General features: G+C 48.3%; 1 protein-coding gene across 1 annotated transcript; it reads left to right on the top strand.

Moving 5' to 3' along the window:
• The first annotated feature begins 1,825 nt into the window (after positions 1-1,825).
• Positions 1,826-6,518, top strand: IER5 (immediate early response 5). The gene has a single exon (XM_078643480.1). It carries the CDS (start codon positions 2,650-2,652, stop codon positions 3,649-3,651), a length of 1,002 nt encoding a protein of 333 aa, XP_078499606.1. The 5' UTR covers positions 1,826-2,649; the 3' UTR covers positions 3,652-6,518.
• Positions 6,519-26,518: the final 20,000 nt, after the last annotated feature.

Genomic DNA, 26,518 nt, shown 5'->3' with positions numbered 1-26,518 from the left:
TATATTTTGTGAAATTAATCATCCATAGACAAAACAGAACAAACTTGCAGTCATAAAGCAATATATAAACATTATATTTGAGCTTCAACAGTTAACATTAAAGTATGAAAAGGAACTACAAATACATTATACAGTGCAGTGATTGCGAGTTGTGAAGGTAATAGCAAAAATACATTGACAAGAACTTATGCTGAACATAGGTTTGGGGCTAATCATGGACCTGTTTGTTGTTGGGCTTAAAGTTAGTAACACGCTGACGTTTTACTAAAAAAGCTATACTTTACCTCTCATTATGTGGAATTCATAACTATGTGACTGGAAAAAGGAGCAACCCAAATTTAAAACAAGGGTACCTAATGAGGGTACGTGACTGGTGCTACACGTTTTACCCAATTGCATAGCGTGCGAGTTGTCTTACAAGAAGGTGTAAGCATGTGTCATATACTTTCTAAAAAAAAAATTATAGACCTGGTAACCAATCCGTAGAAGTCTTGGGTGTGTGTGGCTCTGTGTGTGTCGCTCTGTGTGTGTAGCTCTGTCTATGTGTGTGGCTCTGTCTGTGTGTGACTGTGTGTGTGAATGTGTGCCTCTGTGTAGGTATGTAACTCTGTGTAAATAGCTTTTTCTGTAGGTGACTGTGTAAGTGCCAATGTCTGTGTGAGGGTGGCTCTGTGTAAGTGCCTCTGTGTGTGTAGGTGACTGTGAACAACTCTAGGTGGCTCTGTATGTGTATGTGTGTGTGGCTATGTATGTGTAAATTCAATAGGTCATGCATATGCAAAAGCTTAAGCTATTAGCATTGTAAATGACAATGCCATTTATTTAACGATTAAGCTATTGCAAATTAAAAAGACAATGCTATTTATTTCTAATTTAGAAAAAGACTAAAAAAATATATATATCAATAGCTCTACCTTTAATAATGCCGAGACCATTGCATTGTAAATGCTTGTTTAAGTTGTTCACTTGTTATTTTCTGTTCCTATTGTGAAGCGCTCTGACGCCTTCCGGTGTAATGTCCGCGCTATATAAAATGTGTCATCCTCTACTCTGTGTCCTCCCGCCTCTTTGGTATAGCGTGAACTCGAGCCGAAGGTATTGGAGCGCTTTACATGAGCACCCGTTTACATTTCACATTGTGATATCCCATCCTGCCAATATTACTCAACTCGCCGTCCGCACCCCGGTATCAGTCTTATGCACTCACCCACTCACATTTCACACTCTTACCCATTATGCAACAACTGACACCTGCATGTGAGTCACAAACACCCTGTGCGTTGTGCCTGCTTACTCGTGCCTCAGCCTTACACATCCTTTGATGTGCGACACCCTCGTGGGTCAGCCATATACAGTAGAAGATGTGACTCCATACCAAGTTCCACAAGGCTCTAACAAATAACGTCCTTTGTGACACCCCCTGCCACGTCCACCGCCGCTTGGTTGAATCCTCCGGAATTATCGAAATAACCTCACTGGCTTCCTCATACAGATGCGGATATACAAAGGTTTAAAAATCATATTTTGGCGGCAATGATCGATGAACCCACTGTGGCCAAGCTGCCTCTGTCAGTGGGCCCCACTTTATTTTAAAGTCACTCCTCGCCCTTTTAAGAGCAGTCTCGCGCTGCGTCCTTTCGAAACGGTCGTTCCTCCCTTCGCGCTTGATGCTCCCATTGGCTGCGGAGCTGGCACGTAAAGTCCGTCGTCTCCGGCTGTGAGAGGAGCTGCGGTCCTGTGGGGCCAGCCAAGAGGGGCGTTGGGTGATTGGCTACTTTGTGGTCACGCGGTACCCGAGGGGTATATAATCCTGTGAACGGGCGCGGGCTCTCAGAGATCGAATGGAGGGAGGCTGGAGAGGAGAGCAGCGTTATGTCAAAGGCAGAGCAAGTTGCAGCAGAATGTTGGTTTGTCAACACAAACTGAACAACAAAACACTGCCTGCCACGCTGCTTTGAAGATAACGATCGAAAGGGATCGCCCTATTTAAAACAAGCGACCGGTGTGACTATCTGCCCGTGGCAGGAGGGAAAAACTCGAACTGTGCTGACCAGGACACTGTATGAGTCCAGAGAACACTAAACTGCAGCCTGTGCTCTTGCAAACAGCAGAACATTGCTTGAAGGTCAGTACCTGACACGTACTGTTTTGGCACAACAGAGGAACGGTGCCAGCAAGAGACTACTACAAGTAAGAGCTTGTACTACAAGTAAACTACCAGTTGTGAAAACTGCCACAAAGATGAAAACTGGTCTGCTCAGCCCTTCACAGCAGGGCACTGACTGCCCTATATTTTGCTGAGCAAAATGGTTCAACGCTGGTAGAGTCGGATGCTGCGACCTGTCCCATAACTGCTCAGGCGGAAACTGCTGTCCCATAACAGAATCTGGAGTTCCAGAGCTCGATTGGCTGATTTTGAGCAGAACGAGAGCTTGTCGAGATGCTTTGGTGAGACCTCCCGTATTGTCAATCTAGTGCCTCTGCTTGGTCGGATTGTCTGCAAAGTGCTTCGAAGACATCTGCTTATACCGCGGACAAAGGACACGTTTCAGTCACTGGGTTCCGACTCATGAACATTTGAATTTGATTGCTGGCGAAGGTTGCCGGTCCCAACGAGTCTGCCAGTTTCCTGCTTCCTGTTGGACTTGCATGGCATCCGGCTTTCCCTTCGCCCACAGCGACAGCAAAGACCTCAGCATGCTTGGAGCCAGAGACGGGGCCCTGGTGCGTGACCTGGAAAGCGAGGAGGACCCGCCGGCCCCCTTCACCCCTTTGGGCCTGGGCATGAACCGCATACCAGAACCCCACTATGCCCCGATGCCTCCGGGGTCTAGAGGTGAGCATGGGCCGACTGAGAGTGAATTGGAGTGCCACCTCGAGGCCCACAAGATCGTCAGCATCTCCCTGGGCAAGATCTACCACTCGCAGGTGCAGCGCGGGGGCAGCAGCAAGCTGCGCAAGAACCTGCTGGTGTCCCTGGTGCTGCGCAGCGCCCAGAAGGTCTATCTGAGCCATGCCCCCGAGGTGGCACATGCCTGGAGAGGGTCCGAGGGGGTGCAGGCCTGGCGGGGGCCCGAGGGGCCGCATACCTGGCGAGGCTCACCAGATCATCAGCAGCCTGCAGGAGGTGAGCTGTGCACAGACTTGGAGAGCACAGAGAGAGGCTTGTGCCAGGGGGCGCTGGACTGTCGATGTCAACGAACGGGGGACTCCACAGACCCGGACTGTGAGCTCTGGCGGGCGTACAGACGGAGCCCCGAGCGAGACCCCTCGGCGGACGACGCAGAGTGTGCCCTGTGGACGAGTGGCACGGACAGGCCGGAAGAGGCCCCCAGCCCTCGCTTCTCCCGGAAGAGGGGTGCAGAGGTGGGGAAGGCCGAGGACACCGGGGCCAAGCGGGGCCGCTGGGAGCCTGGGGACCAAGAGGTGCCAGAGGCCGGCGAGGACAGTGACATGGACACGGGGAATGTCAGCAGTCTGGTCAGCATATTTGGCTCTGGCTTCTCTGGCCTCTTGGGAAAGGAGGGTGCTGAGGAGGGCAGTGGGGAGGGTTCGAGCGATGGTGGGGCTCCTGATCCCAGCCAGGGGTGCTGTGAGCGGGGACTGAACGCCAGCCTGGGCGCTTGGAGCACTGCAATCGAGGCCTTTTGAGTACTCCCATCCATTGGGGAGCGAGAATCTGGTCCCACGGAAACGGGGAGAGTAAGACCACGCACCACTTCCAGAGACTGATCCACAGACGGGGGGAGCATGTATTGGTCTTCTCCCAAGGGAGAGGGAAGAGGGGCTGACCCCGAAGGAGGAAGAGTACTCGTCCTTTCCATCGTGGGAAGGGAGAGAGAATGGACCCCTCGCACCCAAAATGGGTGAGAGTGGCCGTTCCTGAAAGGGATCGAAAGAGTTGGGATCATTCAGTAGACAAGAGGGTGAGTGACACCAAAAGAGTGGCGAAAGGGTGTTACTCGCCCAGAATAGTCTTGATTTTCAAGGAGAGTAAGCCACCTTCCACAGAGGGCAGGCAGGGAGGGACATATTCCAACCGGGTTGGGGACGCACAGCCCTTAATTGGAAAGTTAACCCACAAGTCACCTAAGCTCACGTTTGAAGGGGAGATGGTTCCTTACGGGTGAAGGGAGAAGGAAACCGTTGCCACGAAGAGGGTGGGGGCAGAAACTGCTTATTCTCTACAGGAAGAGTGAGGAATGTAAACTTTTCTTCGCTGAAGGGGGCGGGTTGTTGTCTCTAATGGCACTCCCCTTTACTGTCAGGTGAGCAAAAAACTGCCTTCACTGCTTGCGGAAGTATGTCACCACTGCCCACAGACGAGTAACTCATCCCGCCTTTTATAGCAGTGAGGGAGCGAGTGCATGTCTCTCTCGGAGGTGGATGAGAATACACCCACCCTCAGGAAACGGTGGCACCAAATCCTTGCTCACTGACCAGGTTACCACTTACTGGTTTTAAATAAGACCCCTCCCCACCCAGCCCCGTAGAGGAAAGGTATTTATTTGTTCCTATTAGAGACTTAGCCACTCCACGGGTGTTTGTATCTACCTAGTGAGAAAGGTGGGGATAGTCGGTAACCCCCTTAAAAAGAAAGCTATGTAAAGTTCTACCAGCCAGGTGTGGTGAGTAAGGGAGATGCGATGGGCTGTAATCATTAACTGGGGTGTGGGTGGGCTAATCTGTGGGAGATCTGGACACAGCCTCAGGTCGGGAGACCTCCCTTCATGAAGTTATTAGTAAGGCCCCGACAAGGGAGGAGTCAAGCAAGTTACTACCAGGGAGAGGCGGCACACATCGGAGACAAAGTGAATAGAAAACACCATAAGAGTTGAATCCATGTAAAATGGTGCTGCCGAGGCCATAGATGGAAGGGCGATGAGGATAGTGAGGTGCTCAGGGCGCGCCCCATAACCGGTCACTGGCGGATGCCCTATTATGGGCCTAAACGTTGGGTATAGGAGTGCTCTCACTTGCATTCTTTGTGCATTTCAGGTCACTATGGCGAACAAGGTGGTTCCCTTCTCCCCATAGGTCTACAGCGACATTTTGGGCTCCGAGGGAGCTTTACAACCTCTCAACTGTAACCACTGACTGTAAAATGTTTTGTATGTTTCTACTTGGTGGTGTTCCTTCAGCACTTGACACGTTCGCATTGTCTGTTAAGAGGGATATGTACTGTCAGCATTGTATGGCAGATGAACCTATGATTTGGGTTTGGAAGGCTCCCCCTCCCGAGGGCGGCTTGCTGGGCTGTGTACTGTCTGCATTGTATTGTGTGCGAGGGGGAGGCGCAAAGCCGGGGCTTTCCTCGGCCAAAGAGGACGTGCATTGAGGGAGGAGCTGGAAGGGACTCCCATCTGTGCTGCATTGTTGGCCCAGCCCTCCCAAGGAGGACCTGGGGGCATGTGTGCGCGGGGAGGGCCAGTGTCTCTTCCCTCCGGCTTGACAGCTGATCTCCCCACGGGTTTCTGGCTGGAAGGGCGTGTGGGGGAGGGGTACGCACGTCTTGCGGAGCAGAACTTTGCAAGCAAAAATACTGGTCTCTCCTCTGTGCGCCTGTGAGGCAATTGCCCACTCTGGCTACTGTTTAACTACCCACCTCAAGCAGTTCCCCCATCCGGTTTGTTTCACATCCGCAAACACGAGAGCAGCTTTGCATCGCCCCTTCTGACATGACCCCAGCTGCGCCTGCTCTCGTTGGAAGTCCTAACCCCAGGCCCACCTCCCCACACACAAGAGGCCGAGTTCTGCTCTACGGTTGTTTGTTGCGCAGAGTACGCACCAGAGGCGTGAATACGTACTCCTCATGTGACTACCATGGCCAAATGCATGGGGGATAGGTGCCATGCGCACACTGCCCTAAACGAACCCGGGCACTTCCTCTAGCAGGTCCTATCACATGCGGACCACGAGAATTTCCCCACACCCAACCCTCAGGCTTGACCTCGTCCTGACGGGAGAGTTCTTTAGTCTGGAATCTGTCCTTGACACAAGGGGCTGGGGATCTGGGTGTACCTTCACATTCCCTCATGTGTCCTTAGTATTTCCAACCATCAAACAGCGGTTTACTTTACAGCACACGTAGTCACGGTGCCCTGCTATAACAGTAGGTGCTCCCTGTGTGGTTATTACACCCCCGAACACTGAACATGTTGCTATAGATTTTTGCTCTCCTTCGTGAAGGGGAAGACACTGACCAGAGGGGAGCACGGTCTTGGGGTGGGTCTTGGTGGGGTGGGTGCAGATGGCTGTGTGGGCTGGTATACTGCCTAAGAATTTCAGGACATGTTCGCATTTCATCGGCTGTTAATGGGTTAATGATCTTAGCTTGAAACTCTGATGACTGTTCTGTTGCAACGCTCTTGCCCCCTCCGGTGCAATACTGGTGCCACCTTGGAGGTCCAAATAATGTACAGTCTACAGTTTCTTTTGAAAGCAGAATCTTTATATGTGCTGAAACTAATGTCGCAGCTGAATGTTTTCAAATTAAATAAATATTTTTGTTGCATAAAGAGGTATTTTGGCTTTCCTTTGGGTGGTGGTGGTAAGACGGCAGTGGAGAGGAAGGGGTGGGAATTGTGACGTGCTTCTTGTGAAGGTGTGTACTGTGATGTTGATGGTCCTAACAATCTCGTGAGGTTCGATTAATTCCCCAATTGTAACATTCAACTCCCTCCCACCCCAGTCACTAGAAAATGTCCAGGTAGCACCCAGTCTGGAGATCATGAGTGTGTCGGGGAGGGTTTCCACCAGTTTGCAGTATAATGGCTCAGCTCTGGCATTACCATCCCATTAGCTAACCTGAGTAGCACCATCGCCCAGAATTCAGATAATTACTCAAATGGTGACCATTTGGCCAGGCCCCATCGTGTTTCATCATCGTGTTTCTCCCATACCAGCGCCACTTAAGCCAGCAGTAAAGTTTACTTAAGAGTATACTACATAGTTCTAGCATAATCTTCAACCCATCCAGTTCACCCCAAAGATACTATTCTCTTATTATGCCCAATTGACGTGTCCACTAGGGTTGGGAAGGCGGGGGTTTGGGAATAAATACTTCTTGTGAACTTAATCACCATCTCCACCAATGCAGGTGAAGGCAGAACAAGAAGGGGTTAGTTGCTAACCTAGCTCCTCAGAAAGACATTGAGCTGCAGAGACCATCGAATGGGATGATAACTGACTGATTCCAGGTAAAGTTAGAAGCCGGAAGGGTAACCAGTCATAGCATTTCCTTTTCAAGGAAGTGGGTGGGGGTCCTTCTGGCTAGAGGCAGTGTAACATATGCTAGCTAAGGGGCTCAATCTCAGGAAGTAATAATATGCAACCAACTGACTATCCAAGTTTAGTTTTCTGGCATGAAATGGGCACACAGAACACTCTTGTGGGCTGCTCTCTCTATTTTGGGGTAAGTAGCTGATGTGGAGCAGGTTGACAAATACTTGTAATTTACATCTTTTGCTGTTGCAGTTTAGATGAATTGTCATGCATATTTGTATAGCTCGTTAATCAACCGTGAGGGTAAACAGGTGCTTTACAGGTGGGTAGGCGTGGTCATTCTAAAGAATATTAAATGCGCCAGGTTCTCCACTTCTGAACTCAAGAAGTGATGAGTATGCTCTGATGTTCTGTGGGAGGTCGTTCCATGCTTTGGAGGAGATCTATGAGAAGGCGCAATCTCATGTTCTACTTTGGTGTATGCGGGCTATGTGTGCCAGTGAGTTCGGCTGAGCAGAGATGACTGGGGATTTGGCGGAAATGTATGTACCTGTTATGGTTAGGCGGGCCTCTGTTCTGAAGTGCTTTGTGTGTGCAGAGTTTGGATTGAGTGTTTGTTAATGGGGAGTCAGTGGAGTTTCCTGAGGTGTGATGTAACGTTGGTGTGGTAGGTTGAGGATGAGTCTGGCTGCTGCATTCTGAACAGTTGGAGTCTGTTCAGGAGCTGTTTGGTGATTCTAGGGTGTAGTGCGATGTAGTCCAGTCTGCTGGTAATGAGGGCATGTGTGACTGTTTTCCTAGTGTTATCGGGTAGCCACTGAAGTTTTTTTGCAGCATCCTCATCATATGAAAGCCTGTTGTGGTGACTAAGTTGACTGGGTAGTCATGTCAAGCTTTTTGTCAAAGATGGTTCCTAGATTTCTAGCTTGTGACATCGATCGGTTGACGACATGGCACAGGTATGACAGTGAGGTCTTCTTTCCGAAAATCACTACTTCAGTGTTGTTCGAATTGAGCTTGAGGTAGTTTGACTTCATGTAGGTGGCCACTACGTCATGCAGGCATGGAAAGTTTATTCTTGTCTAGAGTGTCTTGTTTGTGAGGGACAGTATTATTTATGTGTCGTATGCATAGTTGAGCATGATGAATCAGCGGTTCTTATGATCTTGGCCAGTGGTGTCATGTAGTGGAGCTGAACTATTCTTAAAGGTAGTTTTTTTTACTAATATGAGGAAACAGAAAGTGTATTGAACAGCCACAGCAGTCCGTATGCGCTGAGGCACCATCTCCCTCACACACACTTTTTTCCCTGGCAAGAGGAGGGTCTGTCAGGGAGGGCCCTCCGCTACTTCTGATGTGAGTGAGGGGGGGGGGGGGGGCCTTAAGCATATCTTGCAGGGAACACCCCCCCCCCACCCCCCCCCCCCATGTTTAGTTCCTACGCTTCTGGCGGCCTAAGCTGAATTTTGCTAGGCTGGGTATTTCACGGTCCTTTGAGTGTGACCTCAGCCTGTCCAATGTTCCTTGCGGCCCTCCCCGATGGGTAAGGGGAAGCATCACTGATTGCCTCGGACCTGGGCGCTTCAGTTTTAAGCCCTGAAGTGCCCAAAGCGGAGTGTATCAGTGACACCTCGTCATAGAGTTAGGTGGAATCAGCAGTCTCGCTGTCCCCATCCCACTGTGTGATGAGTGAGGGGGTGCTGCCTTTGCTCATTGGGAAGCAAAATGATGAACGGAATACGGAACAAATCAAACATTCACCCCCATTAAGAGATGTGGGTTCAATCCATTGTTCTTTTGCTCACCATGCCACCCCAGTTTAAACCCAGCCATATGCAAATTAGTCTTGACCCTGCTCGTCATGGGAACAGTCCAGCCCAAACTTACAATCCCAGGTACTTCCTTGACCAGAAACGAGCATCCTGGGACCGAATTTGGGGTGTCACCCATTATCAGGCTAGCTTGAAACCAGGAGCACAATGGGCACACCGGATGCACTTAGGGCGGCAAAGCAAGACACACAATGGACAGAATACATGTTTCCGGTCCAGGGAGGACCTGGCTTGGCAGTTTGAGCTGCACTGCTCCCATGGGGAGCAGGGTCAAGACTGAAATGTATATGGTTGGGACCAAACTGGGGTGGCATCAGGGCCGGACTGGGAACTGAAACCGGCCCTGGCAAACTGCTCAGATTTCCCTCCCCCTTCCCGGGGTGAGGCAGAGTGCAGCCAAGCAGTTTGCGACTGCCGATTTTGTTAGAGGGGGTGATATTGCCGACCCCCGGTAACATAAACGGTCCCCACCCTAGCAGCCTACCAGGATAACGCCTGGTACCTGCTATGGCCAGTCCGGCCCTGGGTGGCATGCATGGTGAGCAAAATAAACAATGAATTAAACCCAGATCTGTGACTGGGTGAATGTTTAATTTGTTCCGCATTCCGTCCATCATTTGCTCTTTTTGCTTTTGCTCAGTGGGAAGGCAGCAATGCCAACCCTCCTGGGGCCTCCGGCTTCCCTCTCTACATTGAAGGTAAGTTTTGTGTTCGTTTGGTGCGTGTATATATGCCTGTTTATTAGTGAGTGATGTGAATGTGTGTGTGCGCGCGCGCGCGCATGTCTGAATGTGAGTGTAAATACCCCCGATTCCCCCCCCTTTCCTGGAAAATTACCGGCTGCCGCTGGTTTGGAGGCCTTCTTGTACTGTCCAGTGTTGTAGGGAGCTGCTAACTCAGATGGAGATAGGGGAACGGAGCAGCCTCAAGTGCAGCTTTTCCAACCGTAGAATATCAGTTTAGATAAAAAAGGATATGTGGCCTTCAAAAAGGGGCCTCTTCTGTATGTGGTAGTGAGGGTTGTAGCTCATGTGGTGCACTAGGAAACGCGCCTTGGTGTAAGAAGAATGGCTTCTCTATACATTCTGAAGGACATGGGGTCAGGTATAGCAGGTGCACAGCGTGACCTCCAGAGAGGATTTTCTTTTCCTGCTTTGCAAGGCACGCACGGAGAAGGGGGACAAGGAAGTGCCAGGTGTGTGCCTCCTTAATTGTTTCGAGAACTGTCTCTTGTTTGCAAACAGCCCTGGTCTCTGAGGAAGAGGCCTAACGATCATTGAGCCCTCCCTCCCTGCCACAGCGGGATTACTGCCTAAGGGGAAGGCGTGAGGTTAACTGTGAACACTGTAGCGCTTCCTGTTCGACCGGTAGGTCAGCTCGGACCAGGTAAAGAACTGTCGCCAGGGCCGTGGGGCTGCCTGTGCAAGAGCCGGCATTCATTGAAGTGCACAGCTGCAAAATATAGTTACAGAGAACTAACTTGTCTCTTAACCCTGCCCCCCGAAGTTGGTAAACATCATGTCTTTCAGGTGTGGCCCCAATTACAGTAGGTGGTAAACGTCTAACTCGACCAGTCTTTTTACTCTACATGTTGATAATCGTGGCCAGGCAAAACAGATACTCGCAGTTATGTCAGACGAGTCGTCAATAATTCTGATTAATTTATAATTGCTTAACTTGATTTATCAATGAGGTTGAAATATGACTTGATATTATTTGAAAACCATTAAACCCTTCAACTTGACTTGCGACACTGCTGGTGGGACTTGGTGAAGCTGCTAGTGTTGTTTGTCCCCTTAATGTCCATCCTGTTCCTAGCAGACCCTGGTGACTTCACCCATAGATTCCTAGTGTTTGCCTCTCTGCTGTTGAATCTTGGGTCCTCCCTTATTTCCATCCTGGAAGCTTGCCTGCATTCAGCACTGCTGCAGTACCGGAGGCCCATCCATTGGGTGCAAATAAAAAACAAATTGCGATGAAATAATATGGGACTTAATGACTAGTTGGTACAAGGGAGAAGGCCTGGCTTCGTGTGTTGCCTTGAGACCTGTGGCGCGGAGCCCCACATACTATGTTGGGTCTGAAGTGTTGGGGCTGCTTATCAAGCCGCACAGGCCATAACGGGTACCTCGAAATTAGTACAGAAGGCTCGGCGGAGAGTGGGTGCAAGTACTGAAAATCAGTGTAACACATTGAGAACAAGGCATAAAAGCTCTCTAGATGGTGAGTGTAGGGTAGGCGAGGCCGATCTGCCAATATTTTTAGTTAAGGCAGAAAGATCCAATTGTATCCCAAAAGGTGCAATTTTAGCTTACTCCCACTTAAAACGTCCTCCGCTCTAACGCCTTTTTTCAACCAGTTGAGTTAGACGTCATACATTTTTTAAAAGTTTATTCCAGTACTAGAAAAGCATAATTGCATTCATAGTATACACTAGATTCGGTGAATGTTGTAGATGATTTCTTAATCTGCTTGTGTGTACAGCACGTTCTCGGTCGATCAACCAACTCGTGTTCCGCCCTTACTGGCTTGTGGGCCTGCAGCTTTCTCAAGGCTTGCATTCTTCTGGTTTTTCAGTAGGTCTAAGTGGTGTCAGTTGTTGCTTTTTGGCCTGGTCTCATGTGAGAGATCACGTTGTGGTCGGTGCAAACTGGTCAGTTTCGATGCAGTCTGCGCAAAATGGGCTTGCTTTCTGCCTCGGCCTCCACTCTAATATGGAAATATATGCCCCCAAATCTTTTCTAATTATACCGCCGAAGTGTTCCAGAAGATTGCATACACAAGAACATTGCAATGCAGCTGATGGGGGGGGGGCACAAGTGTATTAATTGTGCAAACAAGACCTCTGTTTACGAGTACAGAGTGTAGAGGTTGAGTACCCTGGACAAAGCAGCTCCTGTTACAGTCGCCACTGTTTACTTCCTGCTTCAGTCAGTTCTACGTGTTGGAGGGGGGAGGGGTGCGTCGCACGTACGCGCCGGGGGCAAAGAAACACAATATCTGGGGTGTGGTATGTGACCTTGGCTCACTCTTGCATCTTAACGCGCCTGAAATCTAGTGGCAGGTGTCCCGCCCAAGGATCTCCAGCCACATGACGTCACGTGCCCTTTCGACACCCCTAGAGCACATTCCACCTCGCGAAGCCCCCGGCTGTGCAATGCTCCCGCGTGACGGAATAGCGCGAGCGTGGTGAGGCGGGAATCTGCTCGTCAATTTATATAGGGGGTTTAGGGGTTATGCTCGTACTTCAAGGTTTATCTGTCGCCGAAGTCATTAACCACCGTGACCCCGGCTCTACGTCATCACTATGCTTGACCTCCCTGAACTCGTGCCTTCTCCACAGAGAGACCCTGGAACGAGGACACGACGGCGCTGGGACAGGCACACACTGACAGAAAACACACCGTCACTGTGGGAGGGGACTGAACGACACTGACTGTGCTGAGGGGTAGGGCATCACGCACCCTGGCCACCCGACAACAGTAACCAGCTGCTTGCGTGACACGGGCTGCAAGAAAAAGAACCCCCTCATTTACCTGGCTTATTTGTGCAACTCCAGCCCTTGCACTATATGCATTCCCCTGCATCCATAGGTTCACATGAACACTGACGGGGACATTGCCACTCAGAAATCGGGCAACAGAGGCACTTACTCGAACACCCCGTATAGTAAGGGTTCACACCTGTTTTCACACCATATGTTTAGGGCATAGCTGTTGGGGCACATTTATTGCATGGAATGTACAAATACAGGGATTATTTGGAATAGGGTAACCTGTAGTTCTAGACACCACCACAGCAGTCGCCTGACACTGAGTTACCAGAGTATGGGCCTTTACATCTTGTGGGACGAGTTACTCAGTCACAAGAGTGACGGATATCCCGTCCGCTGAAATATAATTCCCATAGGATACAATGGGATTTATATTTCCGAGGACGGGATATCCGTCACCGTTGTGACTGAGTAACACCTCCGCCAAGATCTAAATCGGGCCCGAAGTAGCGGAAGACATTGGCATGTTCACTGCGACACGGAATTCACTAGATTTCAGGAGTTTGATATGTATTTTTGCCACAGAGAGCGAATGATGCATTGAGTAACTTTCCTCCCGGTAGAATTAACCTATTAGTCCTAGTGTACTTCAGCAAGGTGAGCTCCCACAAGCCTCCTCGACAGTGGCTTTCGGTGCTACAAGATGGCAGCAGTGAACTCTCACGCTCTGCCCAGTACTGCTCTTTGTGTTCTTGAAGACCCCACACCTGTGCGCTTCCCCAAACCTCAACACCCGTGCCTTGTCTGTGCAGTAGGGCCCTGGGAGTGTTTCCTCTGCAGTGCTCATTGTGTTACAGAATACCAGTTGTGTGAGCTCCACCGATAGTAGTGTCAGGGGTACAGGAATTTGTCACCTGCAGTTTCCTCCCAGCAGTGACCTGTCAGTGCCATGGGCCTTTAGCAGGGTTGGCTTGCCCTGCCAGTTGATCTTGCATGATTCCAGCAGTGGGTGCTTCCTCCAGCAGTTCCCTTTTTCAGTACAGTACTGGTGGGTTCCTCTAGTTTGTATCGGTACTTATATAGCACAAACTATCTGTAAAGCAGAGGAGTGCTGTACATTACATGTTGGGTTAGGAGAGGACCGTAGAGCATGTACATGAAATGGGGATCACACATACACATTTTGGCTTCGGAAGTTTTATTGATTTGCCTAGAATCACACGATGTTGGGTGTAGTATAGAGGCCAGGATTCAAACTCGGGTCCCCAGGATCCAGGCTCAGCCGCTGCTCTGGGCCACACAGGCTGATGGTGCCTTTTGAAGGAACTCCAGCTGCAAGAGTTGCCTCTAGTAGTGCCTTGTCAATCCTACCCTAGCACTGAGCGCCTCCTCCAGCAAGCTCTGTGGCACTGGCTGGACTCCAGCGGCCTGAGGTTCCTCTACGGGTGACCTTTCAGTGTTGCAGGACTCCGGCAGTGTGAATGTCTACCTGCAGCACCCTTTCAGCCCAAGGGAAGGGACTCTATGGGGTGAGAGCTTCCCATAGCAGTGCCTGATCTCTGCTATAGGACTCTAGCGGTGGGTGCTTCCCATAGAAGTGCCTGGTTTGTGCTATAGGACTATGGGTGAGAGCTTTCCATACCAGTGCCTGGTCTGTGCTATAGGACTCTAACGGTGGGTGCTTCCCATAGCAGGGTGGGGTCTGTGCTATAGGACTCTAGGGGTGGGAGTTTCCCATAGCAGTGCCTGGTCTGTGCTGTAGGAAGCTAGTGGTGGGCGCTTCTCCTTGCAGTGCCTTTTACTGCTACACAACTCCTGCAGTGGGAGCTTCACCTAGTAGTACTCTTGTTGTGCTGTATGACTCCAGCCATCATTGTTCTGTCACTGCCAAAGGACTCCCAACAGGACAGTGGGAGCTTCCTTTAGCTGTACCCTTGTGGGCGCTTCCCTGTCAGACTGTTACAGTGGGACTTTCCACTAGCATTCCCCTTTAGTGCTTTAGGACTGTAGCACCACCCTTGAAGCACATCGGGGCAATAGTAGTGGGACATTACCCTGATGGTGCCCTTTTAGTGCTTTGGGACTCTAACACTGCGGTTTAGTAGTGGAAGCTTCCCATTGCAGTGCCCTTTTAGCGCCTTATGGGTCCAGCAGTGCAAGGAAGGTGATGTGTTTTGACCCATTTATATTTAGTTTACTTCTATAACACAAAGTAGTTATTTATACTCCACTGTAGCGTGAATGTAAACAGGCCAGTGAATGATAAAACATAGTCCAAAAATAGCATACAAATGCAGAACAATCTACATACTTCAAAACCACAAGAATCCTCTTTTAGAACAGGAAAAGGCACACACAAATGTCATATAAATATTTTAAGATTAGGTGTTCAGCTATTTTGTGGCGTGTGTATAAATTATGTGTATGCTTGAGAGAACCCCAAGAGGCTCCAATGTATGGATGTGAAGACCATAAATCCCAACAAGATGTGTTCGGACCTTTCTTTACTACCACTGACCCTGTCCTGGACACCCCTAGTCTTAAGTTTTTTGTTGTTGTTTTTTTAAAGGTGCCAAGAGCAGAATGCAAAGAGGTCTTTAAGTGGCATGCTTGCTATTGGTAGAGTACATTTCGTACCCTTCCTAGCTCCTGACACCAAACAGCAAGCTGATTGTGAGGGGTTTAAGACAGGATGGAAGAGCATCACTGTGACGTCATTGGTAGGAGGTGGTGATACAGGGTTGTGGTTTCATTTCTGCTACCCCGGGCAGTTTGATGAATAGATGTCCATAGAATGATTGAGCACATCGACAAAACTGAATCCGACTTTGCTTTGTGATGGAAATATTTTGAAAGTCAAATCCTGGAGTACCAAAAGATGCTGCAATACTACACTGTCAACCTTCCTCTGTGGGTCTGAGCCCACGTGTATGAAGATGGACAGACCGATATTTCAGAAAAGCAAAACATCGTTTTCAAGGGTAAGTGAAGTGTAATGAGAACTACAAAGTTGCTATTGCCAAATCTGTAAAATATTTTCATTTTGCGTTCAAGGTAGTTAGGTACCAGACCACGCAGGCTATGGAAAAAAATAGCTGGTCTTGCAATGGGTTCTTACTTTCACCGATGGAGAATATATTGTCAAAATGAGAGCACTGAGTGGTGTTTGCACAGTCCAGCTTCCACTCTTCCTGCTCTGTTTCCCCCTATTGTAGGTGACAGATTTAGTGTGTTGGTGCTCTAGCATAAAGTGCATTAGCACACTACTAGCTGGAGGTTTCTGGAGCTCCCACCACCAGAACAAATGAAAGGCTCTTTTCAACTATGTGGATAAAAACTAGATTTGAAAAACATGCCAATATACAAATTCACACTTTAATCGGCATCTGGATGCCCTCCCCCTTCTTTTGTATCATTAGACTATCAGAAACGGGTGGCAGTTTTCTTAGCTAGTATTTTCTGGAGGCGGCAAGGGTACCTAGCACCAGAATCTCTTTTTAGTGGGAGGCTATTGTGTGACATCTAGTCCTTGGCTGTCATTAAAGCCCTCAGCATGGGGGAAAAGTGATCCTCAAGGATATTGACAATTGGGCAGATCTGCATTTCTTCAGCTCACCACTGGTAGTTGATGTGTGGTGGCCTTGGGTCGAGTGGTAGGGTAATGTCAGTAATAAACAGGCATGGACTTCTGGAAGATCTGATGTTCACCAATGAGAATAATAATGTCCTTTAATACATTAGAGTCAGGCAGGCTATTACTAAAACCCTTCAGCACTTTTCAGTGATACCAGTATCCTACACCCACAAGTCAGTTACTTCAAATTGACGCCCAGCAGGCGTGGCGGCTCCTCCTCTATGGCGGAGGAGCGTCGCCCCACTGCTTTCAAGCAGTGCGAGAAGCAAAACCACAGTGATAACTTTTCAGTTATTATCATTTTATGTTTGTACTGCTTTATGGGCGGGCGGGGCTGCTCTTCTCTCGGAGCAGGGCAGGGGAGGAGTGTTTTATCCACTCCTAGTGCGCAGTGACTGTTTGGTCTGCCCTCTCGGGCCGCCCAAACCAGTCATGCGCGCTTTTCCCGTTCTCCATGCAAGCTGCATTACCATGCATGGAGAACATGCCCACCCCTCCAGTCCCTGGCTGAGGGCCGTGTCGCAGCGCTCAGACCAATCAAATCACAATACTGCATTGCAGTGTTGTAATTGGCTTAGGGGAGGGAGCCTGGCTGCCTGCTTCCTGAAGTCGGAGGCAGGAGCAGAGACACGGGAGCCGGCGGAAAGATAAGTTATTATTATTTTTTAATATGCTCACTCTGTCCCGCAATCACAACCCCCGCCCTCCACCTGCGAGCCATGCCGGCCTCCACTGCCAGCAGCTGAAGCAGTAGGATGGTGAAACATCTTGTACTTGTATGCATGAATTATTTGATCAACGGCATACCAAGCAAGCCATGCAATAACAGCCCTCCACATGTCTGAGAACACCCTAACAGCTCATCCTTGAGCTTTCAGACTCTAACCTGCTTTGGCAACAGAAAGGCATAGGCGGCACACCCTAGACAGTTGGCCTTCCTACAAGAGAAATAACATGGCATAATTACCTAATTTCACCCTCAAAAATACTGAACCAACTTTTGGACTTTCCTAAAGCACCATTGCCAATTCCCGCCAATTCAGTAAGCTGTGATGGTCCTGTAATCGAAGGCTGCTGCATGGTCCAGCAAAACCAGCATTGACAAAGAGCTCTCCTCTCCATGACATCCCAAACCACAACCAACAGAACCTCCGTTCCATGCATGAGATGGATGCTCAACCGGTAATTGCAGAGGAAGTGAAACCCCTTCACTCGATCTCGCAGTAGCCTAGCCGACCAGCAAAGCACATTAGAATCTAATGGCAGGGTTTTTTTTGGGAGGCATATAAATGCATTTTTTATGCATTCCGTGTTTTTCATCTTTTCTTTCTAAAGACAGATTTGCCAAGTCATTAGATAAACTTTTAAGCCTCTTCGTTGTTAGCTGCTACTATTACTGGACAGATGCCATATGTGGTTGGTCTCAAGACTTCAATAAAGTGAAGGATTTGTTGCTATAATACATCACAAGACAGACTCTGGAATAAGGGATGTCTTTAGCACCATTCCAATTCAAAATTGTATGTAAACTGAGCTTTGTAACTTTCACGTTTTTCTTTTTTTTTTTTAAATGCCCAAATTCTCTCAATTTTTGTCAGGAGACTGTTGATGTCTTAGTCATTCATTTTTGGCCCTTTGAAAAACGTGCTTCAGTAAGGTGAATAGTTTGCACCATTTTATTAGTGATGACATTTATTTTGGCATGGAAACTCTTTTAAATATAGCTTTCTAGTTGTCTGACCCCTATGAAGCATTCCTAAATACTCTATTGTTTTTTAACATAGAGGAGCAATCACACCCATTAAACACCCCCCTCTCTTCCTCGTCCTAGTTCTTATATAGGTGAGGATAAAACAAACCAGCAACAAAACCCTAGATACTTAACCAGTAGGATAGAGTAATGCTGTGCCAATGTTAAACAACAGAGTCGGACAACCCTACAGTGGTAAATTGGAAGACTGGGCCAAAAGGCCTCCAGAAGCCCACTATGGAGAGAGCTCTTCCATAGAAGGCACGGCCAGTGTTATAGAAAGGGAAGAAAGACTGCAGTCACTAGGTGGAAAAGAAAAGCAAAACACCCTTGTTCCCAGTTCAACAGAGTCGTGGCAATGAGGACCACCTTCATCGGAGTGAAGAAAGAGTGAGAAACTCTAGCAAACATTGCCGTAGTCCAGGCAGGATATGGTTAATGTGTGGGCTGCAGTTCTCAGTTGGGGATAGGACATATTTTGTTTTCTTAGCCACGCTTTGAATACTACACTCTTTCAATACTACCTTCAAAGAAATGTAATCATCAGTGCGAGTAGTGAGTTACATCTATAAAGAGTTTTCATTTGATCCTTATGAAGCTATAACATTCATAAAGTTATTTTGTTCGTGGGGTGCCTTTTCTGCAGTGTTAGGCCATAAGTGCCACATGTGACTAGGAACACACTTGTGCTAGCAGTAAGTTAGGTTTCCAACTGTAAACGTATATCACAAGCAGGTTCCGCTCGCAATGTAAACGGATTCTCAAAATAACACACAATATGACAATCTCAAAAACTGGGGAAGTAACAGTCAAAAGCCTGTGTATTCGCAGGGGCATACATATTGATAGAGAGCTCATTTTTGTTTTTTTGTCATGTTTCATTGATACCAGGAAAGAACGAGGCAGACGCGCGGACACAAAATCAGAAAGAACATATCCAGTTCATGAGCTAAACTACGCGGATATATGCCCGTTCATGAGGAATTTTAACCTTTTTAAAATAAATATGCATATAAACCAGACGAGTGGACCACGCCATACTTAACTGTACAACAGAAAAATCTACTTATACATCAGGAATCGCCCTAAAAGGAGGAAGAACCGACACCTAGACCAACAGTCATTTATTGGAGGTGACCTCCCCGACAGTCGCATACCAGAGTGTATCGAGCAACAACCTTGGGAGGTTGTTAACAATAGTCCTTGAAGCCGGTGACCCCAACGAAACGGCAAGTCCTGAGGAAGGTGTTACAACATCCAGAGATAGAACACCGAAACGCGTCGACGCATTTTTCACTGTGTAAAATCCAAGTAGGGCCGAGGGAGTAACAGATACTCATGTATTTATGATACTGTGTACTATACCGCTTATATAGAAAAAGGCCATTGGATCTAGAAAAAAGAGTGGTGAGAGAACATCAAGGCCACAGTTGGTTAGGGGTTTTGTGTGTAAGGATCCAAATGTATTTTTATATGCTAGAACTGTATTAACTGTTTCAATTTTATTTTTTCTTCTGTATAAATTCAATGTATTTGATGTTGCTTATTTCTATGCATGTAATGAATTGTAATTAACTATTTTACTATATATGTTCAAAGAGTGTTCTTTGAAATTTTAATTGACTGCGGAGTGGGGGTAATCCTCACGTTTTAAAATAAAAAAGACTGTGAACGTTCACTTTTAGTGGAAATTGATCCCTTTCACTATCATTAGAAGACTCTAGAACTATAGTATGTGTATGAGTGAATAGAACTTGTGTGGGAACACAACAAGCTCTTTCATCAGTGTTCACCCAGGGATTTCCCTTTGAATGTTTCATTGTTAGACAATAGCCCAGAATCAGTTCTAAGATGTTTAATTAGCATTATCCCTTTACAAAGGATGACTTATTCTATCCATCGCGGTATAAATGCACCTACATGTTATGTTTCAGAATTAAGTTTGTTTTTAAGTAAGCTCAAATGCAAACACCCTACCCATCGCTTTACCGCTACTAACACCATTAGCTACCACCGTAAACTTTCATAGCCCTTTGAAAGGGTTTGTTCTTCCTGGGAAAAATGATACTGCATCGCTGCCTAGGGTGTGTGCAATAGTGGGTAGGGCAGGAGCAGCCAAATGCCCCTTTGACTAGATGTAAACAATCGTTGCAAAAGCCATGGCCTCTAGTGTGAATTAACCAGGAAAATGTAGGGGGGAACCTTGCCTCTTTATGGTCTTGGTGCACCAGTTAAAACGTGAAAGTCAAGCAAATAAATTCTGATGATTGTATGAAGATAGGTTTGCATTTCCAGTGTTGAGTTTGGTGTCATTTTTTAGCATTTGAGGTAGAAAACTTTTTTCCCCTTGAATTCTGCAGACAGGTGAAGAATTAGCTAGTATGTCTCTACTCTTGCCTGGAAAGAACCAGCCGGAGCTATGCAATATTCTGTGGTTCTGACTTTAGCGCTCAACTTCCTCCAGCACTGTCTTACTCTTTTCAGTATTACAATATATCACTTCAGCCAGGTTCAATTTGTTAACTAGTGCCTTGCCAATGACGTTTAATCCTGTATAGTATGAGCTCCGCCCTGCAGTACCATCCCAGCTTAGGGAACTTCTTTTAACATGGCTGCACCTATACCCATAGGCAGGGTCACTGGAATTATGCCGCAAGGTTGATTAATGTGGCCTGAAAAGCCAAATTATGTGACACATTCTGTGGCAATGTTATTTCTTTATTTTGTCATTTTAATACAGCTGACCTGAATCAACTGAGCAATTTTAGACCTGCTCTCCTATCCAGGCAAAGTGATTGAGAAGGCCATCAATAAGGAACTCTCACCCCACCTCAAGCTCCCCCATCTTCTAGACAACACTCTGTCAAGATTCAGAAAGCGAAATACAGGGACCTTATGTCAAAAGTCCAGAGACCTGGTTGGTGATTTTATGGTTACTGCTTACTAAGTCAGTGTGTACCAAAAAGTGTATAAGAAAGAAAAATTTCTTTCTAGAGTCCCCTCACTCACCGGGGTTGCCCCACGGTGACATGCTTCATCATTGGGGCCATCCCAGTTCTCTACGAAAAGGGGCGTGCTGCGACAAGGCGACTACGCTGGAGCACTGGTTTTGTGAGATGACTATGTGTGGTGCAAGTGTGATGATGGTGGAGTGGGTGTGGGATTAAAAATACCGTGCTAGTGGGCCTCAACAATTTATTTCGCTCCTAGTGTGGTATAAAAAATTAAAAAGGGGTAACACTGTATTCTAACTTTTACTGAGTTAGATCAGTGTCAAGGTCAACATGTTTCAAGCTCCCCCAAGCTTTTCTTCAGGACCATACAGGGTCCAGCCCTGTATTGCCACTCCTGTTTCCAAATGAAAAAAGTGTTGCTAAAAACTACTTATTTACAATGAACGCTGTTGTTAATAAAACATGCGTGTTGTACATACGTTTTGTATTTCACTTCGGTTTATAAGAGAGTGTATGGTTACACCCCATGGTCTTAGGTAAGGGCAGGGACGCCTCGTGGAAACATTGTTCCTATCGGCAGACCCGCTCGGTACTACCTGGTTGCTTCCTCACCCGACCGCATACTCGGTCGGGTGAGGTGTCCTGTGGTAGGAGGACTGTGGGCTTCCGGAGGGGCGAGGAGCAACGCAATGCGGCAGGGACTCATTTTCCCAAGAGTCCTTGCCTGACCATTGTCACCTGGTCCAGCGATCCCGGGGAGCTTGAAACATGTTGACCTTGACACTGATCTAACTCAGTAAAAGTTAGAATACAGTGTTACCCCTTTTTAATTTTTTATACCACACTAGGAGCGAAATAAATTGTTGAGGCCCACTAGCACGGTATTTTTAATCCCACACCCACTCCACCATCATCACACTTGCACCACACATAGTCATCTCACAAAACCAGTGCTCCAGCGTAGTCGCCTTGTCGCAGCACGCCCCTTTTCGTAGAGAACTGGGATGGCCCCAATGATGAAGCATGTCACCGTGGGGCAACCTCGGTGAGTGAGGGGACTCTAGAAAGAAATTTTTCTTTCTTATACACTTTTTGGTACACACTGACTTAGTAAGCAGTAACCATAAAATCACCAACCAGGTCTCTGGACTTTTGACATAAGGTCCCTGTATTTCGTACACAGACTGGAGGCCGACCTGGTCTGGTTTAACCTCCTTCTCCCTCCTTCTTTGTTTGAAGATTCAGAAAGCACCACAGCACTGAAACAGCACTCATTGTGGCCTCCAACATTTAACCTCTCCTTGACTGAGGATAAACCCCAGCACTCATCCTGTTGTATGTACCTCTCCGTGGCCTTCGACAATGTCTCTCACAACACCTTCAGCAGAAGACTTCATAAGATTGGCATGCAAGGCTCTGCTCTCAGATGGATCTGTTTTTTCCTTAGGGAAAGAACTCAAAGGGTCAGGTTGTCACCCTTCACATCAGAGACCAAGACACGTCTATGGGAAGTCCAACAGGGATCGTTCCCTTAGGCCCACCTTTTTCAACATATACATGATACCGCTCGCCAACGTCATCGGATCACAAGACGTCACCCTCATCTCCTTCTCCGATGACACCCAACTCATCCTTTCACTGACGGACAAGACAACCACCACCAGAACCATCTTCAGCAATTGCATGACCATTATTGTAGACTAAATGCAAACCAACTGCCTGAAGCTCAACTCCGACAAGACGGAAGTACTGGTCTTCGGCAACAGGACTTCCCTATGGGACTTCACCTGATGGCCGTGTTAGCTAGGACGAACTCCTACACCCACAGACCTATGGAACATTCTACCTAACAAGCACAACATGATAGCTTAAATCAATGCATTGTGCCTGTCTTGCTTCCACATCCTATGCATGCTGTGAAAGATCTTCAAATGGTTCTCTCTGAACACCCGGCGGAGCGTCACACAAGCACTCATCACCAGCAGGCTGGACTACGGCAACTCTAGCCACACTGGAATCGCCAAATAACTTCTACACAGACTCCAGACCATCCAGAACACCGCTGCAAGACTCCTACTCGACCTCCAACGCTGCACTCACATCACACTGCACCTCAGGAAGCTTCACTGGCTCCCTATTCAGAAGTGCAGCCAATTCAAACTTCTCACGCCCACATACAAAGCCCTACGCAACACAAGACCAGAATACCTGAACAGCCGCATACTCTTACACCAACCCACCAGACACCTACACTCTGCCTCATTATCACTCGCACATTCTCCCTGCATCCACAAAAGCCAATGAGGACATGGAAATACCTCCATCAATACATCAGAGCTTCTCCTCACTTCTTGAGCTCTACAAGAAGCTGAAGACCTGGCATTTTGTATAAGCAGCTTGGGGACCAGGGTCCACACCTACACGTCTGCCCAAGTGACTGGATACCCACTCAGGTGATTAGTGCGCTATACAAATCGACATAACATAACAATACTGCCTATGCAAAACTTTCACCTCATTAGTACTAATGCAACACCTGAATACATCAATCAGCACCTGAAAGGTTGCCATTTAACCAGAGGGCCTGCCACTGTGCACTTTAAAAAAAATAACTATCCGTTCAAAGTTCTACGGAAAACACCGTGGCTCTCAGTAACGGCCTGCAACAGCTTTATGATTAAGGATATATGAAAATTTGTCTAATGCACTTTTGCCTAAATACATGAAATACCTCAACAAATTAGGAAAATGCAAAACCGGTGGTCAGTTCTATATTTTAGCACGAAATGCGTCCACGCATTTTGTCTTTTTAAAAAGAAAAACAGTGCAGAAACAAAAAAAGCTGTGAACAACTGCCCTGTGCGTCCTACCTAGTCGTTCGTGTTGCTAAAACTTGCCCAAGTCCCTAGTGAACGTTGCAGATGGGTAACAGAAATTTCACCCGGGCCCATTTATTATTATGATGTTTAGAGACGCTCCTCGTACAAATACAATTTGTTTACGAAATATAGGACTTCGGCAGTGTGAGCTTCCTTCTTCCAACAATTTACAGTTGACGTCGCTGAACGCCAGGAGAAGAGTAACAATAAAACTAGCTTTAGAGCAAGGATTTTCCCGTTTTGGTGCACCCTCAGCACTAGCTGTAGCGCCATATTTTAGGCAGGTGATTCTGATTTGACGCCCCCCTGTGGGGACGCCCATAGCCTGCTGCCTACTAGGCCTATGTAGCGTCGACCCTGTCGTGCAAAGGGCTCCGCTCTGGCCGCTCGTCTGCGCGGTTCGCGCCCCGGGGCTGAGGGATGACTGTGGCGGGGGATTTGTTCAGACATGTTTAGCACAAAGCGCAGTTCGAGCCAAGGCCGCGAAAGACGTGTGGGGGCCGCAGGGGTGAAGGGAGGGAGCCCACGGGGGCGAGAGAAAGAGAAAGGGTGATTGTGAGAAAAGGGCAGGGCATGGGGGATGGGGAGGGAAGCACAGACACCCTGGGCAGCAATCCAAACCTCCAAGCCCACGCTGTCTCCGCGCTCCCTCCCCCCACCACGGGGCTCACTGCGGCCTCCGAGGAGCAGAGAGGGAGGCGGCCGCCTTTTATTTGAAGAACGAGGGCGGGGGCCCGGGGGGCGGCAGGGGACACAATGGCTTCAATTGGGTCACAGGTCAGGAGGTGGTGCGCGCGATAGGGACAAAATGGTGAAGGAGGGTGCACGTACAAGAACTGAAAATGCGGGGGGGGGGGGGATTGCGGATTTGTGGGTACACATGAATGGACGTTGCCCCAGCTTCACCTTTCCTATCCCCGCCACTCCCGGCTGTAGCTTTGGGGGGTTACACAAACACCGTCTCTCGTCTCTGCTTTAAACATTTTAAACTTTTTTTTTTACAAACTATTGTACTATGTACCCCCCACAATCCGCACTCCTCTCCCTCCCTAGTGCCCATCATGGGCCCCTCCTGTCCTGCTTTTGTTGATGTATTTTAACCCGCGTGATTGTTGGGAAATCTAAAGTTCCCACTCGCCCCCCCATGTTACTGACCAAGCGACTCCCCAGGGCATTGTCGTTGGTACCCATAGTCCCAGGGCTCATCAACAAGTCTTAGCGTGTAAAGAGGGCGCTAAGAGCCCTCATACATATCTGTCGTTTTCACACCTTGTCCTTTCCCCTTGCACCTCGCAGCCCACAGGGCCTTAATGTTTAATGGTGGGGCAGCCCTGTGATGTCTCCGGGATTATAGGGTTCGTGATCTCAGTATCTGAGGGCAGGGGGTGGAAGGCAGCATAACAAGGGCGAGGCCTAAGAATGATGACGGTAAATGGTGGAAAAAACGTGTGAGGGGTGCAATGGGGAGCACATCATACAATGGGCTGTACTCCACAGGGATAAGACTGCGATGGATCGCAAGGTTAAAGTTCACCATCCTGACTGTTTCTGCTGGTGGTACCTTGTTAGGGATATTTTATATCCTTAAGAAAGAAGGACAAGGTTTTTCGTCTTTCAGCTTGTAGGAGGTGAGGTGCCATTTTAAGGATTTTTTGGGCTCGGAGCAAGACATATTTTGATGCCTTTGTTAAGAAGAGCTTTGAATTTACCGCCCATTTCAGCTAATTCGAACACTCAAGATACAGAACAACATTGATTTGTAGGTGAAACTTTCAGAAAAGTGTGCACGCCAGATATTCAAAAGCTCAAGATTTCTATGACTGCACTGACCTGCGAGGAGGAAACACTGGAGACAAGATCCTGATTAGCGCCTCAACGCTACAACTTGCCGCACCCGCTTCGCGGGTGCCGCTGCGCCGTGTCCACCCTCGGCGTTCATCTGGGCCACCTGTGGTAGGAGGACTGTGGGCTGCCGGAGGGGCGAGGAGCAACGCAACACGGCAGGGACTCATTTTCCCAAGAGTCCTTGCCTGACCATTTTCACCTGGTCCAGCGATCCCGGCGAGCCCCGCCCACCACCCCCTGAACTGCTTTAAAATCCCTTGCCTGCCTCTTGCCAGCGGGAAACTTTCTATGACTGCATGACCTGCGAGGAGGAAACACTGGAGACGAGATCCTCATTAGCGCCTCAACGCTACAACTTGCCGCACCCGCTTTGCGGGTGCCGCTGCGCCGTGTCCACCCTCGGTGTTCATCTGGGCCACCTGTGGTAGGAGGACTGTGGGCTTCCGGAGGGGCGAGGAGCAACGCAATGCGGCAGGGACTCATTTTCCCAAGAGTCCTTGCCTGACCATTGTCACCTGGTCCAGCGATCCCGGCGAGCCCTGCCCACCACCCCCTGTAATCATTTAAAACTTGACAATAGCTTTCGGGAGCGCGCGGGAGAAGCCCGGGACAAGGGCGGGACCGTTTGTGGCCGGAAGAGGCTGGGCTGTGCCACCCCTCTTGGTCTTTCTGCCCAACGCCAAAGGACCTTTACAGGTAGCCTAATCTTCCTGCTACTCTCTACCTGTACAATTGTGAGTGACATTTGACTAAAAAGCCTGAAGGTCTATAATCAGTACTAGCTGGAAGTAGCCCATGCTTGAAGAGTCTTAGATTGGTTAATTTAGTTATCTTAGATCTCACGTATTTAAGGCTCTGGCAGGCGCTATACTTATATTCAGTGGTTAGACTCCAAAATTTAATTTGA

The sequence above is a fragment of the Lissotriton helveticus genome, chromosome 1_1 (assembly GCF_964261635.1).
Source record: "Lissotriton helveticus chromosome 1_1, aLisHel1.1, whole genome shotgun sequence".
NCBI classification, from domain to species: Eukaryota; Metazoa; Chordata; class Amphibia; order Caudata; family Salamandridae; genus Lissotriton; species Lissotriton helveticus.
This window is presented reverse-complemented; position numbering and strand designations above follow the sequence as displayed.